Source organism: Capra hircus, chromosome 29 (assembly GCF_001704415.2).
Source record: "Capra hircus breed San Clemente chromosome 29, ASM170441v1, whole genome shotgun sequence".
Lineage (NCBI taxonomy): Eukaryota > Metazoa > Chordata > Mammalia > Artiodactyla > Bovidae > Capra > Capra hircus.
The window spans coordinates 9,288,966-9,316,706 of record NC_030836.1 but is presented as its reverse complement, the minus strand read 5'-3'; the positions used below and the strand labels follow the sequence as shown (position 1 = coordinate 9,316,706).

Genomic DNA, 27,741 nt, shown 5'->3' with positions numbered 1-27,741 from the left:
GTGTATCACCATACAATAATCAAACTGAATAATTATGATGATGAATCATTTTGGAGAGAGAAGAAATAAGAGCCTATCTCCCTCCCACTTCTACCATCTGCACACCTCTGAAATGAGTAAGATAAAATGACCCAGTCTAGACCAGGTGAAACAATGTATTAACATAATCCAACAAAAATGAAATAAAACAATCAGAGTTTTGAGTGTTTTTTCACACTTGTAATGAACTCGAAAAATGTTTCAAATAAGTAAAACCACCATATTCTGTTTTTAAAAAAAACCACTCCCATCATCCAGAATGCTAAAAAGCCTTTCACACTAGAGAAATTTTAATACAAAACAGTAGAAACTAGTATACCATTCATTAGAAACCTCAAAATAATTTTAATATGTCCTCAGAGGAAGCTCAATAAGCCAAAACCTCAGAATCCACACATCTTGGCATTACCCTGAATTGCAATTAACTACCCACACATTTAATCATAATAAATTTTTCAAAGATACACAGACAAATCAATGCATCTATTTAAAAAGACTACTCTTTATAAAGACTTTACATTAACTCTTATATTCTACTCAGCAAGGTCTGTCTATACTTCAGATTAGCTCTCATGTTCCAGGAAATAAATACAAACTCATGATTCAGCCTTGTGATCACTGATGGCCTGTTTATGTAATTCTACTGGATTAAATGTAATTCCATAAAATGTGCTCTTGATTATGAAAAGAATCTAATATTCCTTGATGAAATACTATCAATCTCTTCTCCAGTGGTTACAATTTTTAAAAGGTATGCAAAGAACTGAGTATCACTCCCATGAAAGACAAAAAATGTATAATTTTGTTCCAAAATTAACTTAGTCTCATGTAATCCTATTAAGTCTTTCAAGGATTCCAGACAATCTTTTCATATCTCCATTTCTGGAAAGTGAAATCTGGAAACTGAAATCAGTATAGAAGTAATTTGGGAACTTGAAAATGGCATTCATTTTTTCAGCAGATGCCAAATTTTTGACCGACATGGCTCCCACAATTACTTTGTTACCATCAGTCCAGTCAGTTAACAGGTTGTAGGAAAAGATTCGTTTTTGCAGACACTGCTAAGCTGTTTAAAGAGAAGAGAGAGAGATTAATTTAGTGATTATTAAATGAACAAATATTTAAAATATTTTGAACACTTTTTGTTGGATTATATCAGAGGTGTGACTACATTTTAACAAACGTGGACTCTTTAGTTAGGTTTGGTCAAGAAGTGCAGAAACATTAAGTCAATATGATAGAAATAGTAGGTCAATATGATGTGTTAGTTCAATTAATGTATGAATTCCTGTCACAATCAGAAGACAACTATAAAAAGGTACATCTTTAGTTCTTTCTGTATTATTTTGCCATAGAGGCACAATTAGGAAAAGAAAAAAAGACTCCCCAAATACTAAACTTCTTTCATCCATTACAGTAAATAGAGCCAAACCTGAAAATTTCTAAACAATCCATATTATATTCCAGAAATCTCCTTTATCCAGCTACTAATCATTCAGAACACAATTTTCTAAAAATAGTAAGACAACAGTTTCATATTAATCAACTTTTTTAATTAACAAGTAGTGAATAGGACACTTTAAGATATTGTTTACTACATACTGAAATAAACATATCTGTTGTAAATTCAGAAACCCAAACATTTACAGTAAAATGTGTTTACACATAAATATGACCAAATTTATTTAAAGTCCCTGTTAGGTCTTAAATACATGCAATACCATGTAAAAACAAGACTATGACGTTGATGCAAAAAATGACAAAATCACTGTAAGTCACCAAAATTTGAAAAAAAGAGAATGAAATGGAAACTAAGAAAGACAGTTAAAACATAAGGAACCTAACAAAGCAGCTTTTAAAATAGTTGATACTAATCTCCATTTTCAAAAGTTCTTAATCAAGTATTTCCAAAAACTGCCATTTATAAAATGACATTCTAAAAATCTATACTTGGAATTTCAAAGCATCCCAATTCAGAAAGCTTTGACTGTTTCTCCCCAGCCCCCAAACTTCAAATAATGCAGGAAAATCATTGACATTAGGAAGAAAATATTCCAAAGGAATGGTATAATTTTTAGAAAAACGCACTTACTGCTTCCAGAACCTAAGACCCACAGCATTAACAACAATCATTTTTCCTATTTTCATCCATTGTTTTCCAATGTCATGTTAGAGATGAATAAATTCTTTGAGCCCATAACTGAAAGATCAACAAACCTGATTTTATTATGACACCATATTTTTGTCATTGGTACTGCACAAAATTATATACAAAGATATATATATACACAAAATGTTCAAGTATTAATTAAATTTCAATTCAAGGCTTCTGTTTCAAAAAGCTACATTTAACATATTCCATAAAGATAGCACAAATTAGTCATTTCAAATAATTTTTCCAACTACTTTTGGTTTATATATATTATATATTATTCAGTAGGCACTAAAAATCCATGCAGCTGCATTGTGAGGGGCTTGCTCCTGCACTTAGGTATAAGCAGGTTCATCACTCCAGGTTGTGAGTTTGGCTACTATCCGTATTCATGCTCAAGTGCAGTAGATGATTTTACAAAATATGCTGTAATGCACTGGAAACCAGAGACCAAGTTAGGTCTCAGAGTGTATTATCTAGCAACAAAACATTTACAGTTGTGCAAGAACAAGATTCCATTTTCATAACCAAATAACAACAAAATAAAACATTTTATGTGTAAGATAACTTACATCTTTGGACTGCTGGAAAATACTTTTTAATTATGAACATTTTAAAATAAAAGCAGAAGCCCTGATATTACCTCTTTTTCCTCATTTCTTATACTACCTTTTAAAATAAAGCAGGAAATGTGGCCAGCAGCTGGTCCCGTCTCTTCTGCCCCAACAGCTGTATCCACTTTAGCACAAAGAAAAACAAGGATGCTAAATACGTATATACTTTATCAAACAGTGATGTTTCACAAAGAATTTCTTCATGTCCCTTACATTGAAGGACATCATGGCTAAATCTATATACAATCAGACGACAGAGTACTTCAAAGGAAGACTATGTCCCAACTTTGGAAAAGTGTCAATCGTGTCCTTAAGTAGCCAGAATCACTCAACTTTAAAACTCATTTTTAAATAGGACAAATACCTTTGAAATATGGAGAGTAAGATTCTTTGTGAAGCCTCACTTTACACGTTTTCATTCACATTTCATAACCTTCAATATCTAATCATACATAAATTTAACCTAAAAATTTAATACAACAAAAATAAAGGTGTTCAACAATTTCTTCATACTCAGTGATAGGGTAATCACTGTGCTGGTCCTCAAAGAAACATTTCATTAACCATTCTTATTCCTCCTTCAAGTAACTAACACAGGAGTCTGGTGTGCATGTTAATTTCCAACTTCTCTAATGGTAAAATATAAAAATCTATTAATCTGAATAGACTGTATGTCTAGATCTATTAAAACTGAAAGGCATTCTTATATTTAAGAGATTTCTGTCATCTCCAGCAAAGTAACTGTCACATTTGTGCATGCCCCAAGTACTTATTGTCAACCTCTGAAAAGTTGCTCTAAAATTGGAATTCCAATTTGCACCTTGTACAACTCGGAAGTTCCATTCAACTTCACCTGTGTCACTGTCTCCAAACTGTATCTCTATTAGCAGCTTTCAGTGTACAGTTGGAACCGATGTCATCCAAGGCCATGTCCACACTGGGGACAGAAGAGCTAGGTACACGCAAGTCTGAACAAGGGGACACATTAACAGCTATTTCAACCAGAAGAAGCATCTTGAGTACATTATTGACCAGCACAAGTCTGTTTCCAGGGTGGACAGGGCCCAAATTAGATTCCCCTCCCAACTTCCGAAAAAGAAAACAACAAACAAACAAACAAAAAAAAATCACACACACGCACAAATTGAGATGTTGCCCATTAAAGTAGACTAAGCAGCAGAGCATGAGCGTTACGTGAAGAGATGGGTCCTTACCAGGTGGTGAGGCGGGAACGACTGTTCTGTAACCCCTACAACGGAGCCTGGCAGGAAGGAAATCACCTAAAAAAGAAACTGTCAGAGAGATTTAATAGTCACATGTTATCATTAGGAGTTGGTTACAGTGTCACATTCATGCTTTTAGCTAAACACTTAAAGATTCAATATTACTTTTTTTTCCTCCTCTGAAATGTGTCCAGTGACGATGTCCCACTAAGGTGTTTTACATGATGTAAGGGAGTTGAAAGGGGATAAACGCGGATAAAGAGCGGATTACTTGACCCTACATTTTAAGAGAAGACGACGCCTTCCGGGCGCACGCCGAGCAGAACTCCACCGACACCTTATCCTTGTCCACATGCAGACACACTCCTCCGGCCGAGTCGTCCTGGTCTTCCAACGGGTCCGGCTGCTGCTTCCCCACGGGCAGAGCGTAGTCGTGGTCCCCGGCGGGCGAGTCCCTGAAGAGCGAGGTGGTCAGCCGCAGTCCCACGCCGCTCAGCCGGCTCAGCAGGCGAGCCAGTCCGGTCTCGTTGGCTAAGACGGCCCGAAGGTAGCGACTCTCCTCCTGCAGTGCCTGCACGCGCTTGCCCAGCTCCCGGTTCTCGGCCCGCAGCTCCTGGTTCTCGGCGGCCAGCCCCCGCACTCGGCTCTCCAGACCCATCACGTATTCCTTCTTCTTCAGCCGGTTGAGGCGGGCAGCCGCCGCCGCCGCCTTCCGGGGACTCTTTGTCGCCGCCTGGTTGCTGTCGTTGCCGCCGCCGCTGCCGCCGCCTCCGCCGCCGCCTCCCGGGGACTTTCTCCGCCTCTTTTCGCCGCCGCCACTGTCACTGCCGCTGCTGCAAGCTCCGATGCCGTTTAACAGCCTCTGCAGCAGGTCCGAAAAGCGCTGCATCTCGGCAGCCGCGGCCTCGTCGTCGTCGTCGCCTCTCCACAGGCCACCGCTGTCCGAGCCTCCGCCGGACGAGGAGAGGGGCCCCGGCGAGCTGAGCCCGGGCTCCAGGTGCCAGTCCGGCTGCCGGGGGTCCAGCAGGTCCGCCAGTTCCAGGCCGGACAGAAAGTCCATGTCCTCCGTCTCCTCCCCGGGGACGCTGGCCATCGCCTCCTCCTCCATCTCCTCAGGCGAGGGCGCGCGCGCGGCCACGCCGCCGCGGCCCCCCCTCCCGGCCTCCGACTCGCCCTCGTCGCCGCGCGGCTGTCTGCGGCCGGGAGATCCGGCCGCCGCCGTCCCCTCGTCCTCCGCCGCCCCGGTCAGGTCCGGGGGCAGCGAGCAGGTCGCGACGGGCGCCGGGCTCTCACTACGCGTCGGGGAGTCGCTGCACGAAGCCGCCAGCAGTTTAGTCAGGCTATGCCTCATGGGGCCCGGAGGCGGGCCCACGTAGGCCCCGGGCCCTCAGATCGGGCCTCTCGGGTCCCAGGGACCCAGAACGGGTAGCCGGGGAGCAGGCCAGAACGAAAGAAAGGGGAAGGTCCGCGTCGCCTCCCGCCCCCGCTTGGCTAGTCGACCCCCCGCGCCGGGGCGGGGGGCAGGGAAGGGAGCTGGAAGCAGCGAGGCCCAGCGATGACTCGACCGCGCCACCCAGACAACGGCCTGGCCGGAAGTCAGTAGATCTCGCTCCAGCCCCTCCCACCGCATTTCGCGTTCCACTGGGCTCTAGTGTCGCGAGAGTTCGGTAGACCAGGCGTATTTCCAGACCTGCAGTGATGTCATAGTAACAGCGGCAAAAATAACAACAAACCAGGGATTTATTGGAACGGTGGTCTGCCCTCTCGGCCCTCGCTTCTCTGTCCTCTGTATTCTAGCTTCCACCTGCAGTGAAGCAACTCTCGCTCAGAACTGATCGATACCACATCTATGAATAATCAAAGTTATCCTGGAATTTAAGACTGCTGATCAAATCCTTTTTGAAATTGCCCCGCTCCCTTACGCTATAGTACAAGATGGCTTCATTCAAACACTTAAATAGTACTAGAAGAAAAAAGAGGTAAATAAGTCATTCATATGTAATTTTTCCAAATTGTTTAAAAATTTTACAAATAAACAATATGTGAAAGAGTATTCTAATTCAACAATACAAACCAATACCTAGACTCAACAAGTAACAGTTTGCCATATACACTTTATCTGTATATAAATGTTTGTAAAACTTTTTGCTGAATTATCCCAAAGTTTGAAACAAAACACACCACCTCAACATGCTTCCGTATGCATCTTTAAAAATAACATTCTCTTTCATAATCATACTACTATTATCAGGTCTGGAGAAAATTAACAATCTTGTTAATATTACCTATTACACATATCATATTCAAAATTTGTTCAGCTTTCTTCAAAAATAATCTTTTATAGCAGATATGTTCTTTTGAGCCAGGATCCAATCACAAACCACTTCTTGCATTTGTTATGTTCCCCCGCCCCCCATTTGTCAAACTAGAACACCGCCTTTCACATTTCACATTGGCTTTTTGAAAAAAACAAAGTCAGTTGTCTTGAAAAATCCACCACAATCTGGATCTGTCTCTTTCCTCGTGGTGGTGTTTATATTGTTCCTTAAAACCCACAAGGATTTCAGGTTTGAAGCAGTTCACAAATACACTAAAAAAACAGTGAAATAATTCACATTTTTACAAAGCAAGGTCAGTGAAAATACAGATGAAAAAGATAAGGAGTTCTAAAAGGAGGAAAGGTTTGTTTCAGAATCAGATGGACATAAAATCTTACTCATGTTACTCATGTTGAGCTAGTTCAGTAGACTAAGCTTCTTGGTAACCCAAACAAACAAACTTTCCTTTATTTGCTTATAAGTATACATGAATTCCTTAACTGCTTTTCCTGTTCTCACATCTTAAAGAAATTTTTCAATGGGATACTGAATAAAGTAGCAGATAACCTCACCAATAGCTTCCTTTATTTGGCTGTTTCTTAGAAGGATTCAAAGCAAGTTCCAGGAAATTTGGACACTGATAGGTCCCAAACACAGGATAGGCTTTGATAATTATTTGTTGAATGAATGAAGAAGGTTTCCAACTTTTAACTGAAGGCATTGCATTAAAATTCAACTAAAAGAAAACGATTCTGCAAGGGACACAAATAAGCATGACCTATGGTATCTAGACATGCGTTTGACCAAGCTCCAGGAGTTGGTGATGGACAGGGATGCCTGGAACTAACTGACTGATGGTATCTAGAAGAAAAAATCAGTGGCCTCCAGGTAACTCCTTAACCTTGCCATTAGGAAAAGAAAGAAAGGGAAAAGTGAAGTTGCTCAGTCGTGTCTGACTCTTTGCGACCCCATAAACTTTAGCCTATCAGACTCCTCTGTCCATGGGATTTTCCAGGCAATAATACTAGAGTGGGTTGCCATTTCCTTCTCCAGGGGATCTTCCCGACCCAGGGATCGAACACGGGTCTCAGCCATTGCAGACAGATGCTTTACCCTCTGAGCCACCAGAGAAACCCCATTAGAAAAGGTTTTGCAAAAGTAGAACAGCAAACAGTTCAAGATGATAAAATTTCTGGCATACTTTAACAGGTGTTTTGTATGGCTGGTCATCCAATCGAACTGTATTTTCTCCTAAGGCAAAATCAAGATCATGGATTGATTTATCATTTTTTCCCTAAATTACAAGATTTTGGTTTAAATATACATGGTTTAAGAGCCTCTACATTGAATTAAGAGAAAAGTAAAAAACTGAGAGAGGGGAGTTTTTACAAGTGTAGCCTCAGAAGGCAAAAATGCAGCTGAAGCAGAAACGACCTTCCCTCCCTTTCATCATTCCTCTCCTCTCATTCTCTCCTTCTTCACAGTTGGTTTTTTTTTTTCTTTTCTGGTTATAATGATCACTGTAAAAGATTCAGACAGTGCAGAAATATACAAATAAGTAGAATATTACCCATAATCTAACTACCCCAAAATGACTTATTAAAATTTTGATGTGTAATATAAAGAGTTTTTCTATGTATGGACATATGATATAAATTGTTTTATTTCTCTGAACTCTAATGTTTTGATGTGAATATTTTGTTGACATATTTTATACTACCAAATATATATTTGCATGCTTATTTTTGTTGACTGTCTAGAATTCCATTTCAGGAACTTTCCAACTTTCAATCAACCTCACTGATAGCACTTAGGTTGTATTGGATTTTTCACTGTTATATACCACACTAAATGTTGCACAAACTTTGTTCACTTATCCTATGATTTCCTTAGGACAAATTATTGGAAGTGGAATATCTGTCTACAATTGTTATACATAAACTCTTATTACCTATGGGAAGGTATCTGTCACCAATTATTTGACAGTATTTAATTCCTATGCACTCATCAGAGTGGATTTGTTCTTTTTAAAACGTGCTAAAAATAAAAAAGGGGCATCTTTTTGTATGAATGTGCATTTCTCTAATTATTAGCTTGAATGTTTTTCAAATGACCAACTGATTTCCAATGTGAATAGTCTTTTTACCGCCTAAGTCCATTTTTCTTTGAAGTGAGAGATTTTTGTCAAAAAAGATATTTGTCTTTTTCCTTCTTAATTTATATGAACCCCTTGCATTATAAGAAAAATATACCTTTGTCTCATATATGTTCCAGTTTTTCCTCTCATTTCAGTTCAGTTCAGTCGCTCAGTCGTGTCTGACTCTTTGCGACCCCATGAATTGCAGCATGCCAGGCCTCCCTGTCCATCACCAACTCCCGGAGTTCACTCAGACTCACGTCCACTGAGTCGGTGACGCCATCCAGCCATCTCATCCTCTGTCGTCCCCTTCTCCTCCTGCCCCCAATCCCTCCCAGCATTAGAGTCTTTTCCAGTCAGTCAACTCTTCGCATGAGGTGGCCAGAGTATTGGAGTTTCAGCTTTAGCATCAGTCCTTCCAAAGTACACCCAGGACTGATCTCCTTTAGAATGGACTGGTTGGATCTCCTTGCAGTCCAAGGGACTCTCAAGAGTCTTCTCCAACACCACAGTTCAAAAGCATCAATTCTTTGGCACTCAGCTGTCTTCACAGTCCAACTCTCACATCCATACATGACCACAGGAAAAACCATAGCCTTGACTACATGGACCTTTGCTGGCAAAGTAATGTCTCTGCTTTTGAATATGCTATCTAGGTTAGTCATAACTTTCCTTCCAAGGAGTAAGAGTCGTTTAACTTCATGGCTGCAATCACCATCTGCAGTGATTTTAGAGCCCCCCAAAATAAAGTCACCCACTGTTTCCACTGTTTCCCCATCTATTTCCCATGATGTGATGGGACCAGATGCCATGATCTTCATTTTCTGAATGTTGAGCTTTAAGCTAACTTTTTCACTCTCCTCTTTCACTTTCATCAAGAGGCTTTTCAGTTCCTCTTCACTTTCTGCCATAAGGGTGGTGTCATCTGCATATCTGAGGTTATTGATATTTCTCCCAGCAATCTTATTCCAGCTTGTGCTTGGGTTGGGGGGTGGAGTGGGGAAGGGCTAAAACTACTTGTTTTACTATAATTTCTAAATAGTCTACCAAACTTTTCTTCATGATTTCTGGCTTTGCTGTTTAGCTGAAAAAGCCTGTATTAAACTAAATAATATTGATATTTACTTATGTATTTTAGAACTCCTTTAATTTCTTCTATTTATAAATTACTGAGTTTTTCTAACAATATGAGTGATTATTTCACTTATTAATAGATCCAATTGGAATTTATTCTAGTATAAAATGTGACATAAGAATATAACTTTTCAAAAAATTATCTGCCACAGTACAGTTTATTGAAGAATCCATACTTGTACCCACTGATGTCCCAACATTTGTGCCATATATTAAATTCTTATATATAGTTGGATCTATTTCTGGTGTTTTTCTTCTATTTAATTGTTTAGTACATCCATTCTGGAAGCAACATCAGTACATTTTTATTGCAGTTTTATATTTCAATATGTCATAGGACAAGACGTTTTAGTCTTTCTCAGAATTTTAAATCTGCATTTGAATATTTATTCTTCCAGATAACTTTATAAAATTTTCCAAGCTTAAAAAAAAAGCTGTAATTTTCATGGAAATTGAATTAACTCTATTAAATTTTTTTCCTCAGTTACTTTATGCATTTTTTTGGGCTACTGGACTAGATTATTTCTTCTTTTATGCTTTCTAAATGGTTATTGTTGCTCCATAGGAAAGCTACTGATGTTTTTGTTAAATTTTTAACTGACTCACTCACTGAATTTTCTTTTTTTCCAGTTTCCATCAACGTAGTTCTAAGGACCTACAAGGCAAGGATCATTTTAATAATTGTAATATGATAGTAATAACAATAGCTGCTAGTTAGGTGTCCTTATCAATTATTGGGCATATATAGGACTTTACACATATTATTTCCTTAAACATGATAATAGATTTGGGAGGCCTCCCCAGATGTACCAGGGAATCACTGTAGGCTCTCAAGTTGTGCTGTTTAGTTTCTCCCTAGAAATGATAGATTTTGAAAAGGCTATCTCCAGACCATTTTCTACCAGATGCTTTCCAGTTCAGTTTTATTCATCTCTGATGCTTCATGTGGCAGAATAAATATGTATAATGAAGATGGTGTTTATCTATATTCAATGACTGAACTTTCTTAAGTCTTTATTTTTAGTTTATTCAAATTTCCCTAGTAAACAGTTATATCATCTTATTATATATAATGACAATTTTGCTTCCTTCTTTGCAATACTTGTTTTATTACTTTGACTTATAATCAAATAGCACTTCCAGAGTGATGCTAAATAATGCTGTGAATAATCAATTTCCTTGCCTTATTCCTGAACTTCACAGGAATGCCTCTAGAGTCTAGCTACTGATTTGAGATGGGTATCTTTATTAGTTTAAGCCCAGTTGCAGGAAACAGAAACCACTTCAGCTATTTTAAGCAGGCAAAGCTGTAATACAGAGAAGATGTATACAAAGTAATTGGAAGGACTAGAAGAGTGGGCATTAGGCCAGGTGATCAAGAATGCCTCTCAGTGCAATGTGGCCTAACAGGCCTGCTAGGGTGCTGTTATCTCTGCCCAGGTTGGGATAGTTGTAGATACACAGCTGGAATGTTGGCTTCAAAAGCACTGCTTCCAGGACTCTCAACCCCATTTATTAATTATGTACTGCTGCCTAAAAATGTACCCAAAACCTAAAACAAACAAACAAAACAATAATACATGCTATTGTTGTGGCTTAAACTAACAATAATCATTTCTTATCTCTAGCAGTTTCTGTTGGTCAGAAATTTGTAAGTGCCTTGGCTATGCAGCCTCACTTTGAAACTCTTCATGGAACTCAGCCAGATTTTTACTGGGCTGGAGTCATCTGAAAGCTTGGCTGAAACTAGAGCACCTACTTCTAAGGTGGCTGACAGGTTGCTCCTGGGGGAAGCCTTGGCTCCTTCTCCCTGTGGGCCTATCCACAGGTTGTGTGAGTGTCTGCACTGCCATGTGGCTGGCATCCTCCAGAGTGAACAATCCAAGACACCAAGGAAGCATCAGCAAATATGTTATGACCTAGCCTCAGAAATCACAATCACTCCTGTAGTATTCTATCAGTCATATGAGTCAGACCTTACTCACTATGGAAGGAAATGAACACACGGAGACAAGAATCATTAGGTACCATCTTGGGGGCTGACTACCATATCTCATAAAACTAGTGAATGGACAGCCACACGTAAAAGAAAAAGATTAGAACGTTCTCTAACATCATATACAAAAATAAATTCAAAATGAACTTAAAGACTTAAATGTAAGAACATAATACCCCTAGATGAGAATACTGGCAGAACATTCGTTGATACAAATAGTAGCAAGTTTTTTTGGATCTTTTTCCTAAGGCAAAGGAAGTAAAAGCAAAAATAAACAAGTGGGACCTAATGAAACCTAAAAAGTTTTGCACAGCAAAGGAAACCATGAACAAAATGAAAAGACAATCTACTGAACTGGAGAAAATATTTGCAATGCTATGACCAACAAGGGATTAATATCAAAATATATAAACAGTTCATACAACTTGATATCAAAAAAACAACTGATTACAAAATTGGGAGAAGACCTGAATAGACTTTTTTTTAAAGAAGACATACAGATGGCCAAGAGGCACATGAAAAGATGCCCAACAGTGCTAATCACTAGAGAAATGCAAATCAACCATAATGAGGTATCACCGCACACATGTCAGAAGGGCCATCATCAAAAAGTCTATACATAACAAATGTTGGTAAGGATTGGAGAAAACAGAACCCTTGTACACTACTGGTGGAAATGTAAATTGGCAAGTCATTACGGAAAAAGAATATGGAGTGTCCTCAAAAAAACACAAAAATAACTATCACATGACCCAGCTTCTGTGTATATATCAAAAAGAAAAAAAGGATGAAAGGAAGAAAGGGAGATAAAGACACAAGGGAGGCAGAGGAGAGAAGGGAGGGAGGGAGGGGGCAAACACTAATTTGAAAAGATACATGCACCCCATTGTTCACAGTAGCATTATGTACAAGAGGCAAGATAAGGAAGCAACCCAAGTGTCTATCAACATATGAATGGATATGTATACAATGGAATATCACTCAGCAATAAAAAGAGTGAAATTCTGCCATTTGCAGCAAAGTGGATGGACCTAGAGAGTACTGTGCTTAGTGAAATAAGTTAGAGAAAGAAAAATACTGTATGTTATCAATTATATGTAGGATCTAAAAAAATAAAACAAACAAATGCATATAACACAACCAAAACAGACGTATAGATATAGAAACCAACCTAGTGGTTACCAGTGGGGAGAGAGAAGGGGAGTGGGGAAAAGTAGGGGTACGGGATTAAGAGATACAAACTACTATGTATAAAATAGACTCGCACAAAGGATATATTGTACAACACAGGGAATTGCAGTCATTGTTTTGTAGTAACTGTAAACGGAGTATAATCTATAAAAATATTGAATCATGATTTACAACTAAAACTCATACAATATTGTAAATCACCTATACTTGATAGATAGATGATAGATAGATAAAACTAGTGAGTGAATACTACAATGAAAACTCAACATCTCCAAGAATGTGCTTGGGAACAATAACAGCCAAAGCAGGGGGAAAAGATGCCTGCCACATTTGCATCTACCAAATATAACTGCAGAGGAGTCTGAAAATACAATTTTGGGGTGTGTGTTTCTTTTGTTTTAGCTTTTCCATTTGGACAATACAGAAAAGCACATTAAAAACAAATTAAATTGAAATGGGTGATGAGTACCAATCTATTAAATCCTGCACAAAGACCATGGCTGTATGGTACCTCGTCACCAATACATACATCTATCGGATTTTTCTATAATGGGAGTTGGAGCAGAGATGGTAGGCAATGCAGCTGAATCAGGGCTGAGGTTTCGCTGAATGGATACGGCAGAAGGATAAAAGTGCTACAGAGGCCAGAGTGCTTATTTTAATATGATTTGCCTGTGCTCCCATGAAGTGTAATCCATAAAAGGCAGGAACTATAACCATGAGAGGGTTTTTATGACTGTATGAAAACTGTAGACTCAAAAGGTTGGTACTGTCTAAGGTACCGTATTAGCAAAATGTGGCTCAGACGGTAAAGCGTCTGCCTGCAATGTGGGAGACCCGGGTTCGATCCCTGGGTTGGGAAGATCCCTGGAGAAAGAAATGGCAACCCACTCCAGTATCCTTGCCTGGAGAATCCCATGGACAGAGGAGCCTGGTAGGCTGCAGTCCACAGGGTCCCAAGAGTCAGACACGACTGAGCGACTTCACTTTCACTTTCTTTCAGGGTACTGTAGGATTATGTTTACAAGCACTACATACTTTCATAGATTATAAGCAGTTCTCTGTGTTCTGGCTGTATTTCCATTCCTTTCATCTGAAAAATGCATTTGTGAATGCAAATTAATGAGTTATGGTTTTCTGGACTAATCTGGGATCTGATTTATTTTATTTAAAAATGATCACCATTTGTAACCAATTAAAATAGTAAAAACTTACCATGCTGCTGCTACTGCTAAATCCCTTCAGTCATGTCCATGCCTTAAACTTACCATGCCTCCCAACTAATCAAGCCACACAGCTGCTGCCGATGAAGGTGAGATTTGCTGCTTTGGAAAGGAACAACCGGTGGAGAAGTTTGGGCATTGGAGACTTGCAGGATTTTCCTGTTCTGATGGGAAGGACTCCACTTCTCAGATGGGAAATTGTCTTATCTCTCACCCCAGGAATCTCAGAGTCAGAACTTGGCAGAGTTGCTCTTGCATCCCATTACCAGTTTCAAATCATTTCTCTTCCTCCTTCCTTCACAAATCTCAGCTCTTCATTGACTTTTTTTTAAATACTGAAAATCTGCAATCATACACAGAGCTAGAGAAAAGAGTATCCTGAATCCCTTATATACTCCTCCAAATTTAAGACATATCCAAATTTTGCCACATATGCTTCATCCCGCTGCCTTTTTTTTTTTTTTTTTCCTTTTTGCTGAAATATTTTAAAGTGAAAATCCTGGTGTAGGGCTTCCCAGTTGGTCTACTGGCTAAGAATCAGATGGCTTTATTAAATAAGGATCCAAACAATTCTATACATTTCCTATTATCTCTGAAGCCTCTAAGACAGCATCCCTCCACCCCTTTTCACCAATGCCATCTAATTTTCTGAAGAAGCCAAGTGAGCTGTCCTGTTGAGTGTCCCATTATTCTGTATTTGTCTGTTTTCTTTCTTGTGTTGTTTGACTTTTCCCTCAACCCTGTATTTCCTGTAAGCGGGAAATTAGTTCTTAGGGTTTATTTAGCTTAAGGTTCAACAGTTTTGGCCAGAATACTTCCTAAGAAGTGCTGTTTCTCATGGCACATCACGTGTGTGTGTGTGTGTGTGTGTGTGCGCGTGTGCACACATGCACGCGCACACATGCACACTGAGTTGTGTCTCTTTCCAACCCTATGGACTGTAGCCCACCAAGCTCCTCTGTCCATGGGAATCTCCAAGCAAGAGTACTGGAGCATTTCCTACTCCAGGGGATCTTCTGTAGGTACCCAGGGATTGAATCCACATTTCTTGTGTTTCCTGCATTGGCAGGTGGACTCTTTACCACTAGCATCAACTAGAAGGCCTACAGGGTCTAGCTTTCCTGTCCTTAGTGATGCCAAGATTGATCAATGTTTTCAAATGGTGACAGTAAACTTCTCCATTAACCTTTCTCCTGATGGCTTCATCTAGTGATGATCAGTGCCTGAATAAATTATTTCGCTACATTTATTAACTGGGATTCTTCTACAATCTGGGATTCTTCTGTGAAAAGCGACTCTATCTCATCACAAATGGGCCATTTTGTTACCCTGAAATACACGAACAGGAAAAGTAGGATAAATGCTCAGTCACTAAAAATTTTAGCTCTCCGATTTCCTCTTCATCCAGTAAGATCTTATTTAAGGACACCCAGTGACAAGATTTGAAACCAGGCAGTCTGATGCCAATGTACCCCTTCACTCACTGTACTTTGCTAGTTTGCTGATCACAGATTTTGGATTCTAAAGGGTCTAGTGAAAGGATTTGAATGCAGACAGGGGAGGCTTAAGCCAGATTATGAAGACTCAGATTTTTAAGAGGAGTGGAGATAAATATGGAAGTGTGCATAACTGGATTAATCTCACCTGTTTCTGTTAGAGTCTACTGAGTGCTTATTTTGCAGCCCTGGATGGTGTGGCTATTGTGAAAGCAATTTTCTTAAAGAACAGGAAGTCCTACGAAGGATTCTGAACTACTTTCATATTTTCCTCATCTCTACTCTTTGACAATTCTTACACATGCTACCCAGGTAGCTCAGTGGGTAAGGAATCTGTGCACAATGTAGGAGACGCTGGTTCAAACCCTGGATTGGGAAGATTCCCCTGGAGGAGGGCATGACAACCTACTCCAGTGTTCTTGCCCAGACAATTCCATGGACAGAGGAGCCTGGGGGCTACAGTCCATGGGGTCACAAAGAGTCGGACCCAAGTGAAGTGACTGAGCTCTCACATACACACAATTGCTTTAACTTAAAGCACATTAATACTTTAACTTAAACGCCACTTCTAGGAAAAGCTGTTTCTTCTCTCTTCGAAACCCTGCTATGTACTCTCATGTCTTCCCCTCCTTCAGCATTTTCTTCTCACCTACTAGGATGCACATTCAGTGAGATCGGGCCTCCTTGTTGCTCATGTTGTGCCTAGCACCTAACACAGTGCCTAGTGAGTAATAGGCTCTCGGTAAATATTTGTGACATAAATGAGATATACTAAATAAATCAGTTATTAAAGTTGGAGGATCAGAATGGCTTGGCCTGCTCTTCCTCTACCATCTTTCTTCATCTGTTAGAGTAAAACAAGAAACCAACACCCAAAGCCTAAAAACTTGAAGATATGAGAAAATAGGCTTTCCAAAATCTAAAATTTAGATCTCATACAGACATGTGAAAATCCATGAGAAAAGTTAATATAGTTAAATATTTAAATTTAGGAGAGAAATAGAAATCATTAGGAGGTACTCCTTATGGTAGAAAAAGATACTGTCATTAGCCATGTGTGGCTGAACATTCATGAGAGCAGCAGCTTCCAGATGAAAAGCCTGACCCGGATCTGTCAAGCCGTATTTGGCTCCATATAAAATGTCTTGTCTACGCAGTTCTTGGGGAAGGAAAAATCTGTAGGATTTTTGAGTCATCTACACAGAAATACAGCTTACTAGGAAATAGTTATGTGGAAGATACTTCCTTGTTTTTAATCTTACTACATACAGCTTTTATATATATATATATATATATATACACACACACATACATATTGCCATGTTGTACAGCTTGTGGGATCTTAGTTCCTGACCAGGGATTGAACCCAGGCTCTCAGCAGTGACAGCACAGAGTTCTAACTACTGGACCATCAGGGAATTTCCAATTTTACTATATTTTTAAAGAGGTGATATAGTCATACGGTGGGGCTTCCCAGGTGATGCTAGTGGTAAAGAACCTGCCTGCCATAAGAGACGCGGGTTTGATCTCTACATCGGGAAGATCTCCTAGAGGAGGGCATGGCAACCCACTCTAGTATTCTTGCCTGGAGAATCCCATGGACAGAGGAGCTTGACAGGCTACTGTCCACAGGGTCGCAAAGAGTCAGACATGATGGAAGATACTTAGCACGCACAGTCACATGATTCAAGAGTCAAATGATATAAAATGGGATAAGTTGAGAAGTTTCCTTCACATTCTATCCCTACCCATCCTTGTCCCCACATTCCTCTATACCACCAATAAACACTTCTCTCTAGCATTTCTTTTTTTCCAGTATTTATTTATACAGATGGGGGTACATATGTTTACATTCTTATTCCCCACCCATTCTCTCTCCCTTGCACTAAGGTAATAAATGATAGATATTCTGCACTCTGTTTTCCCTTACATATACCCTGAAGATACTTTTGTATTAGTACATAGAGAGCTTCCTTTTTCTTTCTGCCTTCCCCCCACCCTTTGCAATGTATTCCAAGGTATGGAGGGCCCATGATTTATTTAATATTTAATTAGTTCCTTATTGATGGTATGTAGGGTAGTTCCAATCTTTTTATATTACAAACAATTCTGTAATGAATCATGTTAAACATGAAAGGGAAGATTATTTTACATTAATGCAAGAAAAAGCAGATCAGAACATTAAAGAGGGAGAGTTTGGCAAAAGCGAAGTTTCTTTGGTGAACTGGGGAGTGAGGGGGCTGGGGAAAGGGTACTGTAGTTAGTTGAGTTTGTAATGAATGACTAGGAAGTTCTGTCCAAGGGAAAAGTTTTTCTTGAATTAGTTTTGCCAAGTGGGATAAACAGAAGTTTGGAAAGAACTTCAAATAAGGAGACTCATCTGCATAGCCCCAGGCCCTAAACTTAGTGTTTGGAAAATAATATCCAGTTTGTTCTTAAGTAGACAGACAACTGATTAGAAAAATCTTCTCTTGGCCACCTCCCAAAATTCCAACAACCTTTTTAAAAGGCTGAGATTTTTAAAAAATAAAATAAAAATTCCCAGCCTGATCAGGCTGGGAATCTAAGTAGTCGTGGTACAGCAGACATTGTTGGTGACTCACTCAACATCCATCTCCCTTCATCCTTGCTGACAAAGTCATACTTTGGTTAGGCAGCCCCACATACTATATGTCACAGAGACTGGCTTAAGTCAGTCATGGTAACAACTTTGCCCATGGAGATGTTTGGTTGAGGTGTTTGCATATGGCCCAATTTTGGCAAATGATAATGGAAGATAAACCATCTGGTCAGCTTTGGGGAGACTAGTTAGGGTTGTGGTCCTCTTTCCTTTATTTGTGTGGCAAGAGATAGTATCTCAAAGGTCTACTCAAATCTCTTGATCTTGTCATGGTGGGGAACACAGACTCATTCCCGCCTTGACCCAGTCACAGCCACTCCACAGGTAGCTGAGTCAACAAGGGCTGGATAGAACAGCAAGCACCTGGGCAGGTATTCCTTCAAACAATGTTATTTAAAGGTTTAATTTCCATGTAGCCGAGTTGGGGAGAAACAGATTTTTTAACAATACTTTGTTTACTAGAAACAAATTAACTTCACTTAATTTTCACTAAGTGAAAGAGAGTCGATATTATGAGAACATCAGCCAGGCAGTTCATTTTTCCTGTAGTTCTCCTTCCTTTTCTATTTCACTTGGAATTTTGGGAACCAGATAAATTCCTCAGAGGCACACTGAAAGGCTTAAAGTGGGTAACACAAAAGATCACACTTATCAGCTACACAGCACTGCTCACATATTAGTTGGTTTTCAAATCTCTAAGGATTTTCATCTTAGGGTTACTGATTGTGGAGGCCACAGACAAATTCACTAGCAATCTAGGTCTGCTTTAGATAGGAGTTCTGTTGCTCTGTTTTTTCAATTTCCCCTCAAGGGCAGTAATTTGAAAGTGGTTGATTTACACTTTGACAATTTGTTGTAGTGATAAGCATCACTACAGATCAGCATTCCACAGTAACTAGTCACCCATCCTCTGATCCGGTCTGAGTCACAGATTAAATACAAGATAAACATTGAGAGAGTAGAATAGAAAAGTGCTGTGAAGCACAAAGGAGGGGAAAGAAATCAGTGTCTTTTTGTGGCTGGTTAGAAGGTGGTTTGTATACTGGGGGAAAGCATGGGTTTTATAGCCAGTAAGCAGGTGCAGCTACATTATTTGCAGTGCCCAACATGAAAATGTGGAGCCCCTTGCCACACAATTATGATTCTCAGGGCAGCAACAGTCATGCCAGAAGAGCTGAGGTTCAAATCTCACTCCCGTACCCCAAGGCTTCCTGGCTTCAGGCAAGTCACCCTCTCTGGTCTCACTTTTTGCATGTGTAAAACAGTGATCATTGCACCTCCCTTGAAGAGCTGGAATGAAAGTGACATGAAAAGCACTTGACACGTGATAGGTTCACATTCCTCTTAGTTTGTGTTGTGGGTTCTTTTGCTCAGCTGTTCTCTAGGCATCCATCCGTCTTTGACCTTCTAATTCTCATTACCCATCTTCTTTCCAGTATCTTTCAAAAGGGTATTAGACTTTGTCAGCAAGGATGAAGGGTGTTAGAACCTATCACTCAGTCGCCTCTGACTCTTTGCGACTCCATGGACTGTAGCTTACCAGGCTCCTCTGTCCATGGGATTTTCCAGGCAAGCATACTGCAGTGTGGTGCCATTTCCTTCTCCAGGGTATCTTCCCCACCCAGGCATCCAACCCCGGTCTCTCGCATTGCAGACAGATGCTTTACTGTCAGAGCCACCAAGGAAGCCCTCAGGGTATTAGAGTGAGCATTATCAAACGACCCGTAGCTATTCATTTGTGACCTGCTACTGCTGCTAAGTCGCTTCAGTCGTGTCCAACTCTGTGCGACCCCATAGACGGCAGCCCACCAGGCTCCGCCATCCCTGGGATTCTCCAGGCAAGAACACTGGAGTGGGGTGCCATTTCCTTCTCCAATGCATGAAAGTGAAAAGTGAAAGTGAAGTCACTGAGTCGTGTCCAACTCTCAGCGACCCCATGGACTGCAGCCCACCAGGCTCCTCCGTCCATGGGATTTTCCAGGCAAGAGTACTGGAGTGGGTTGCCATTGCCTTCTCCAGGGGATCTTCCCCACTCAGGGATCGAACCCATGTCCCGCATTGCAGACAGACGCTTTACCGTCAGAGCCACCAAGGAAGCCCTCAGGGTATTAGAGTGAGCATTATCAAACGACCGGTAGCTATTCATTTGTGACCTACGGAAGTGAAAATTATATATGGTTCAACTTAACAGGAACTCCTCAGCATGACTTTGAATGGTATTGTCCTTAGACCCGGGGAACTCAGACCCTTCCTTTGCGCCCACCTTGTGGGGAGCATGTACCTTACGTTTCCCCACCTAATAAGGAGTCCCGGAGGCAAGCCCCGCACTAGCCAACACTCCTCAAGGAGGAGCCCCGTATTCCCTGCTCACATGGCCCTCAGGTGGCTTCCAGGAGCCTCTTCCTTCTCTTCACAGGCTGGGCGCGAGCGAACGGTAAACCGGAGAGACCTGCATCCCACCTGGTGGTTAGGGCAAGTGGGCGGAGCTTGCACGGGCGGGGCAGGAAGAGCCGTTGGCACGCAGGCGCACAATCTCCTCACGGCTCAGCCTGAGCCCGCGTGGGAGGCGGAGGAAGCAGGTGGCACTGTGGGTCCTTGTTTGTGCCCTTGCCAGTCTCCTCTGCCCTCTCTCCTCTTCCTTTTAATTGTAGACATGCTTCTCCCTCACCTCCTCATAGCCACTTATGATTTCCCCGAATATCCTGGATATTTGTAAAAAAAAAAAAAAACAACAACAACAACTCCGTGACTTTCTACACAGTGCTGTCTCAAATCTTTCTTTTCTCCACCTTATAAAATTCTACTAGTTGTTTAAAGAACCAGCTTATATGTCAACTCCTGTGTTAAGTCATCCCTGGCAATCTCTTCCATCCCAACCCTCACCCTCAGGCATGTAACTGCTCTGTGTGTGTTTTACCCACTATGCTCTCAGAATACCCCTGAAAACACATTATTACACTGCTGTGACTGCTCCTTTGCACCTAGACCGTGTGGGAGCTCTTCTGGGGCAGAAAACACGCTTTTTCATGCTTTTTCTCAGTGCCCACCCCACTCCCTAAGCTTAGGCAATAGACAGTCAATAAATCTTTCAGTGTGATGTCATCAAAAACCACTGCTCCCCAGTGACCATGTGCAAATTACTGAATCTCAGTTTTCCTCTTCTTTGAAATAGAAACGAACACTATTACTTTCTTCCGTACTACTAAGGATTAAATAGAACAATACATTCAAAGTGCTTCAGCACAATAAGCAATATGAACTCAATAAAAGGTAACCATAATTAGCTCCTATATTCTGGTTCTTGATAATGTGTAAAAGGAAGTAAATAATCCTTTCAAGCCAGCAAGGTGGATCCTTGGAAACTGTATTTAATACCACGATCTTATTGAAAGTATGAGAAAATTGGTTTTAAAAACTGCTTTAGGTTAAACTGAAAGCAAGCGATGCTTAAAATTGTTTATTAAAAAGGTACCAAGTAATATTTTTAACAAATCCATATCATTAGGTATCTCTTGGCACCCTATACTAAATGAGTGAGAAAAATACTATATTACAATCTGTCTTGGGAAGTAGTCATAATAATGCTTCTATGTCAACTAAATACCTAGAAATAAGGAAGCATAAAGTGTATTTTTATATCTACCTCTTTAAGAACTTTGTATAAATATATATAATAACTTGTTTTTAATCATTACACATTTAAGTATTCCTACAGAAATGCTGTAAGTATACATATATACTTCCCATTTAATTTTTATTTTACAAAAGGAAAGAGTTTCAAGAAAGTATGCTAATAGAAACAAAGCAATCACTCTGTGTTTCTGTATGTATCATATCCAGTGTATGACTTGTTACCCTAAATTGGGGACTTTTGTTAACATATTGTGAAATATTAAATGAAGCTACTGATATCTGCTTTTTTATAACTCTAAATCCCTGGTGGCTCAGATGGCAAAAGCGTCGGCCTACAATGCAAGAGACTTGCGTTCGATCCCTGGATTGGGAAGATTCCCTGGAGAAGGAAATGGCAACCCACTCCAGTACTCTTGCCTGGAAAATCCTATCGACCGAGGAGGCTGTAGGAGGAAAATCCTACAGTCCATAGGGTTGCAAAGAGTCGGACACAACTGAGTGACTTCACTTTCACTTTCAAATCCTATTTTTATTAAGGGGGGGTAAAACAAGAAAATGGAATGTGATCTAAGCTTGCAGGGAAATTTTAAAGGTGGATTTTATTTATTTGAATCATATTGCTCATATAGAATGGCTATAATAAACTTTGACTACTTTGGAAAAGGTGGATTTTATTTATTTGAATCATATTGCTCATATAGAATGGCTATAATAAACTTTGACTACTTTGGAAAACAATGAGCTTAATTTTTGTTCTCCAGGCTAGTGCAAATAAAAGGTTATTCCATAAAGAAGGTAAGGCAAGTAATTGTTTGGCCAGTTATAAAATCAGACACTTTTCTGCAAGTTATTCATGCTATTAACTGTTACAGCTTACAGTCTCAATTGTGGGAGATTACAAGCCTGTTTACAAGGGTTAACTGAGATATTTTTCACAATAATACATCCTATTGCACTTATTCACAATAATACATTCCCCATTGCACTTTGAAAAGAGCTGCTAACTTTAAAACTTAGCACAGCTGAAGATATCTGAGATTGAGAATGAATAAGTTATAGGAGAGGTGGAGATACTGATAGCAAACTTGGGAAGATTTCAAAGGCACACAATGAAATTTGGTAAATCTCGTGTATTCTAGGTGGTGGGACTGAAAAATCAGTGTTACCCTTACAATGGCACTGTAGTAAACATCACTGTAGTAAAGTAGCTTTTCTTTGAGCAGTCTCTCGTAATTAAAAGTAGAATAAGTGGAATACAATCTTGACTTTCGCCATAATAGTAAGGCACAGATATCTGATTTCTTCATCGGAGGCCAGAGGAAGCAGAAACCTCCTTATGGAAAGAGATGGCGGAGTTTGGCATTGAGTTCTCTCTCCTTGCTTAAAAGATCCAGGCTGTGCTTTTTGAAAGCTTCAGACTGCAGCCTGAGTTCATCATAGGCGGCCTGGATGCCATCCACCCTGCGCTGAAGCTCCCGGACTCGCAAGTTGCTGTTCACGGCCACGGCCTCTTGCTCAAAGCGCTCGAGCGCGTGCCTCTTGGCCACGTCGGCCATCTGCAGCTTCTCCTCCAGCTGGCAGATCTCCGCTTGCTTTTTCTGAAGCACCTTGCCCCTCTCTACGGACAGCAGCAGCAGCTCCTCTTTCTCCCGAGTGACGGTCTGCAGCCGGGCCCGCAGCTCCTGGTTCCGCTGGCTGTGTGCCTGCTCGGCCTTGGCCGTCTGCTGCAGGGCCTCCTGCTGCTGCTGCTGGAGGCTCTGCAGCTGCATGCGCAGCTGCTCGGTCTCCTCAGTGTGGGCGCAGGCCTGCCGGTTCTGCAGCTCCAGCAGCTCCTGCTCTCGGGCCTGGGCCTGGCAGACATCCTGGGCGTACTTCCGTTGCAGGGTCTCCAGCTCCTTGGCGAGGGCCTCGCTCCGGGCTGTGAGCTGCACCACTTTGGCCTCCTGGGCCTTCAGCGCTGGGCTGAAAAGCTGGTCATTCTCCAGCCTCAGCTTCTCGTTCTCCTCCCGCAGCTTGGCGTTCTGCCTTTTGTGTTCATCCTTGAAGCGGATCATCAACTCGTGGTTGGAGGCCAGGGTCATAAAGCGTTCCTCCAGCTTCTGGGCCTGCTGAGTTTTGGCCTTCAGCTCCTCGGCCTCCAGCAGCCTCTTCTCCTCCAGCTCGGTGTTGAGCAGTTCCAGGGTCTGGCAGCGCTCCAGGGCCTCGTCGGATCTCCGCTTCAGGATGCAGATGAGCTGGGACTGCTCCTGGATGCGGGAACACAGCATCGCCCGCTCACTCTTGTCCTCCTCGGACAGCCCCCGGAGGTTCGCCAAGGCTTCCCTCAGATCATCCAGCTCCTTAAACCCCATCTCCTCTTCCTGGACTTCCAGTTTTCTGTTTTGCTTATCTAAGGGTTCTTCAGAGGGTGGGGTGTCCATCCTGGGATCCGACTCTTCCTGAGGCATTGGCACGCTCCTCTACTGACTGCACCCCACCTTCCAGGTTTCAAAAGCCAAGGTGTTGCTAGGGGCTCCTGGCAATCTCCGGCAGTTGCTTGTGCACCCAGTAAGGAGCCCTGTGATTGGTGGACCGGTCTTCCGGCTGCTGTGGAGTAACAACAGGAGGGAGTCCAGAGCCAATCAGGTCAGGTTATGCTTGCCTTTCTAGCTAATCACAGCCCTCCGCTAACAGCCCAGGCTCTGGTATGTACTCTACGGAGATGCCAACCCCACTTGATTTCCAGCCAGCATCAGGGGAAGAAACCTGACTCTACCTAATCTCTTGTGGGAGTAAACAAATCAAGCAGTGGTGACATAGTCCTCCTCCCTGTCCCCACTTCAGTGGTCATGAGAATAAAGTCCTCTCCGTGGAAACCGTTGGCTCTGTAAAGAAATTTGTAATCTATAAATACAAAGTAGCAGAATGACCCTGCGAACAAGGATCCTAAACGGCTGTGACTTCGTACCTGTAGTGATTAACACAGCTCAGTGAAAGAACAAACCCCAGGGAAATGTATCTTGTTTCTTGAAGCACTGTTCCCAACTGGGAATATATTTATTAGCTAGCACTCCCTTTTTACCTTTTAACACAATAGGGTTACAGAGAAAAGCTTAATGGACAATATAGGTGTGATAAACATTAAGACACACACACAAAAGTTGAAATGAGGCTTACCTTATACACACCAAAGTCAGTTTCAGATGGATTAAACACCTGAAATGTTTAATGTTAAATGTAAGGACTAAAACGAAAACAAAATATTAAACATGGAGGGATGTCCCCGGTGGACTGTGGTTAAGAATCTGCCTTGCAATGCAGGGGACTAGGGTTTGATCCCTGGTCGGGCAACTAAGCCCCTGAACAACAACTGCTGAGCCCACGGTGCCTCAACTAGAGAGAAGCCCGAACGTGGTAACAAAGAACCTGTGCTCTGCCATGAAAAGACCCCTATGCCACAACGAAGATCCTGCATGCTGCAACTAAGACCCGACAGAGCCAAAAATAAAATACTGTTTTAAAATGGAAACTAGAGGAAAAGAAAGGTAAGCATTGAAGCCCTGGGTAAGGAAGGACTTTCTTAGCCTACATATTATGTCGTGTCGTCGCTCAGTCGTGTCCGACTCTGTGATCCCATGGACTGCAGCCTATGGGGCTCCTCCATCCATGGGATTTTCTAGGCAAGAGTACTGGAGTGGGTTGCCATTTCCTTCTGTAACATATTATGTAAGAGACGAATAAGGTAAAGCTTAATTGGACTAAGTTGAACATCCCAAAGATAAAAAAGTTATATAGAATTTAAAAAACTGTGAGACTCTGATGCCTCTCTAGTCTTTTCTTCCTCTGGACATGCCTGCTGCTTTATTCCCTAACCTAACCTAGCTATTGAAGTTTCCTTAGTTGGCCCTGTCTGTTGGTGTCCCCTCTGCCTGAAATGCTTTTTTCCTGCCTTGTTGCTTTAGTCATTAACTCTGCATTTTACACTCAGTTAGGAATCACCTCCTTCATGAAACCTTTCCTGGCACCTACTACATGTACATACATGACCACTCACTGCTTTTAGAGCAGTCACTCTAGCCTATTTGGACTTCTAACAGAGCATTTAAAAGCCTTATTGCACTCATCATTTATGCCCCTGCCTCCTACTATTAAACTCTGAGATCCTTAAGGGTAGGGCCTGTGTCTGTTTCATCCTTAATGATTAGATCATTGCCTTGGGGAGACTCAGATGTGTGTGTTGGATGGATGTTGAAGTCAAAAATCAAATGGAGAAAAATATTCACCATAAATATGATAGACAACAGATTTACTCTTTTACAAAGAGCCTGTACAAATCAATAAAGTGTTAACATCTTAAAAGAGAAATGAACAATTCACAGATGAGGGGGATGAAATGGCTAATAATCAAACCCCATCAGTGACCCAATAAATGTCAGTTATAAATAGATAATACTTCATCTATCAAGTTAGTCAATAAGTTTCCCCTTATTTTTAAGACAATCCAGGACTGATGAGGGTATAGTGAAATAGGTACTCTTCTACTGTGATCAAAGTCAATTGATGGCATGTATTGCGAACTTAAGACATCTTTATGCCTTTTGAATTAATGATTGTCCTTCTGGGGACTTGTTTTGGAAGAAATAGTCTGAAAGAAAAAGTTTTATTCAAAGTATGGTTCATAACAACTGAAAGTTGGAGACCTAACTGTCCAAAAAAGAGAAAATGTTAAGAAAATTATGATATCTTCATATATAATATGATGTAGATGTTAAACATTAGCATGTTTATAGGTAATTTAATGGCATGGAAATGCTTGTGTTTGAAAGATAGTTGAAAAAAGCAAGATTTTAAAAAATTAAAATTTAGAATGATCTGAATGATGTGAAAACTTAAGCAGAGAGCAAAGAGCTAGCTATTCCTGTGATCACTATTTCTGGTGGTCAGACTTAAACTGTCAAGTCATGATGATAAGGAAAAAGTCTGGGGTGTTACTTATGGATGGATGGATTTTATAATGCTGCAGAGCTCATGTAGAGCAGAACAGATCTGACAGAAGAGTCTGAGATTTTACTTCTGGTCTCAGAGATCAAGCTCTCTTGTCCCCAATCCCGACTCTCATGTTTATGTAGAGAAAGCAAGAAATCAAGGCTGAGGACTGGAGAAATCTCCTGAACTAAAATTTTAGCAATAACTCAGATTGTAGGATATTTAGGGTTTATGAAAGTGGGTTCCAAGACTTTTAAAAACATAAAACATATTTTAAATTTCTGTCTCACACCGCTTCTTTGCTTTTCCTTAAATTTCAAGCTTCACACACTGAAAAAAACTTGTTAGACTGAAGGAAGTGATGCTAAGGAACATTAATAAATTAAACACAGCACTCTTCTCAGAGGACTTGCAGTTCAGTAATAATGACTTTTGATTCCTCTCGGCCATGATTGTTTTCTTTACTCTACCTTTTTTCCCACCTACCTTTGTTCAGTATATTCCCTTCCAAGGGAGGTCCAAGTCACAAACCTTGGCCAACGTTCTCCCTAGAGGTATCCAACAAGTCCCCCCCACCCACCTGCCTTTAAGTTTTTAAATGTCTCTTTCGTCTAAGCTACTATTAACCTATTAACGTTTACAGAGTTCTTCTATTCACCCTACATGAAAGTGAAAGTGTTAGTTGTCCAACTCTTTGTGACCCCATGGACTGTAGACCACCAGGCTCCTCTGTCCATGGGATTCTCCAGGCAAGAATACTGGAGTGGGTTGCATTTCCTTCTCTAGGGGATCTTCCCAACCCAAGGACTGAACCCAGGTCTCCTGCATTGCAGGCAGATTGTTTTTCATCTGAGCCACTGGGGAAGCCCTATATACCCTATGTAATACTAGGCATGTGTACATCTTTCTTCATGTAATTCTAACAATATTCTGGAAAGACAGGCATTTTGATCCACATTTCATAGTTGGCAGAGAACAAAGAAATTAAGACACAGAGAGG

The 27,741-nt window shown here is 41.0% G+C and overlaps 2 protein-coding genes across 7 annotated transcripts; both read right to left on the bottom strand.

The window, feature by feature from the left end:
• CREBZF (CREB/ATF bZIP transcription factor) lies at positions 136-5,648 on the bottom strand. 6 transcript variants are annotated; one of them, XM_018042806.1, is made up of 4 exons: positions 4,310-5,648; positions 4,020-4,097; positions 2,132-2,929; positions 136-1,105 (listed from the first exon to the last, which is right to left on the bottom strand). In XM_018042806.1, exons 1-2 carry the CDS (start codon positions 5,377-5,379, stop codon positions 4,082-4,084), a joined length of 1,086 nt encoding a protein of 361 aa, XP_017898295.1. In that variant the 5' UTR covers positions 5,380-5,648; the 3' UTR covers positions 136-1,105; positions 2,132-2,929; positions 4,020-4,081. The 6 variants fall into 6 exon arrangements, with proteins under 6 accessions (XP_017898295.1, XP_017898294.1, XP_017898296.1 ...); XM_018042805.1 differs by having other exon boundaries at positions 136-2,239; positions 2,861-2,929; XM_018042807.1 differs by having other exon boundaries at positions 198-1,105; positions 2,861-2,929.
• On the bottom strand, positions 22,892-24,468 carry CCDC89 (coiled-coil domain containing 89). The gene has a single exon (XM_018042802.1). It carries the CDS (start codon positions 24,221-24,223, stop codon positions 23,111-23,113), a length of 1,113 nt encoding a protein of 370 aa, XP_017898291.1. The 5' UTR covers positions 24,224-24,468; the 3' UTR covers positions 22,892-23,110.

Bases quoted from the DNA above. Each gene is read 5' to 3' on its own strand.
- CREBZF (XM_018042806.1), bottom strand. From the start codon at position 5,379: ATGAGGCATAGCCTGACTAAACTGCTGGCGGCTTCGTGCAGCGACTCC.
- CCDC89 (XM_018042802.1), bottom strand. From the start codon at position 24,223: ATGCCTCAGGAAGAGTCGGATCCCAGGATGGACACCCCACCCTCTGAA.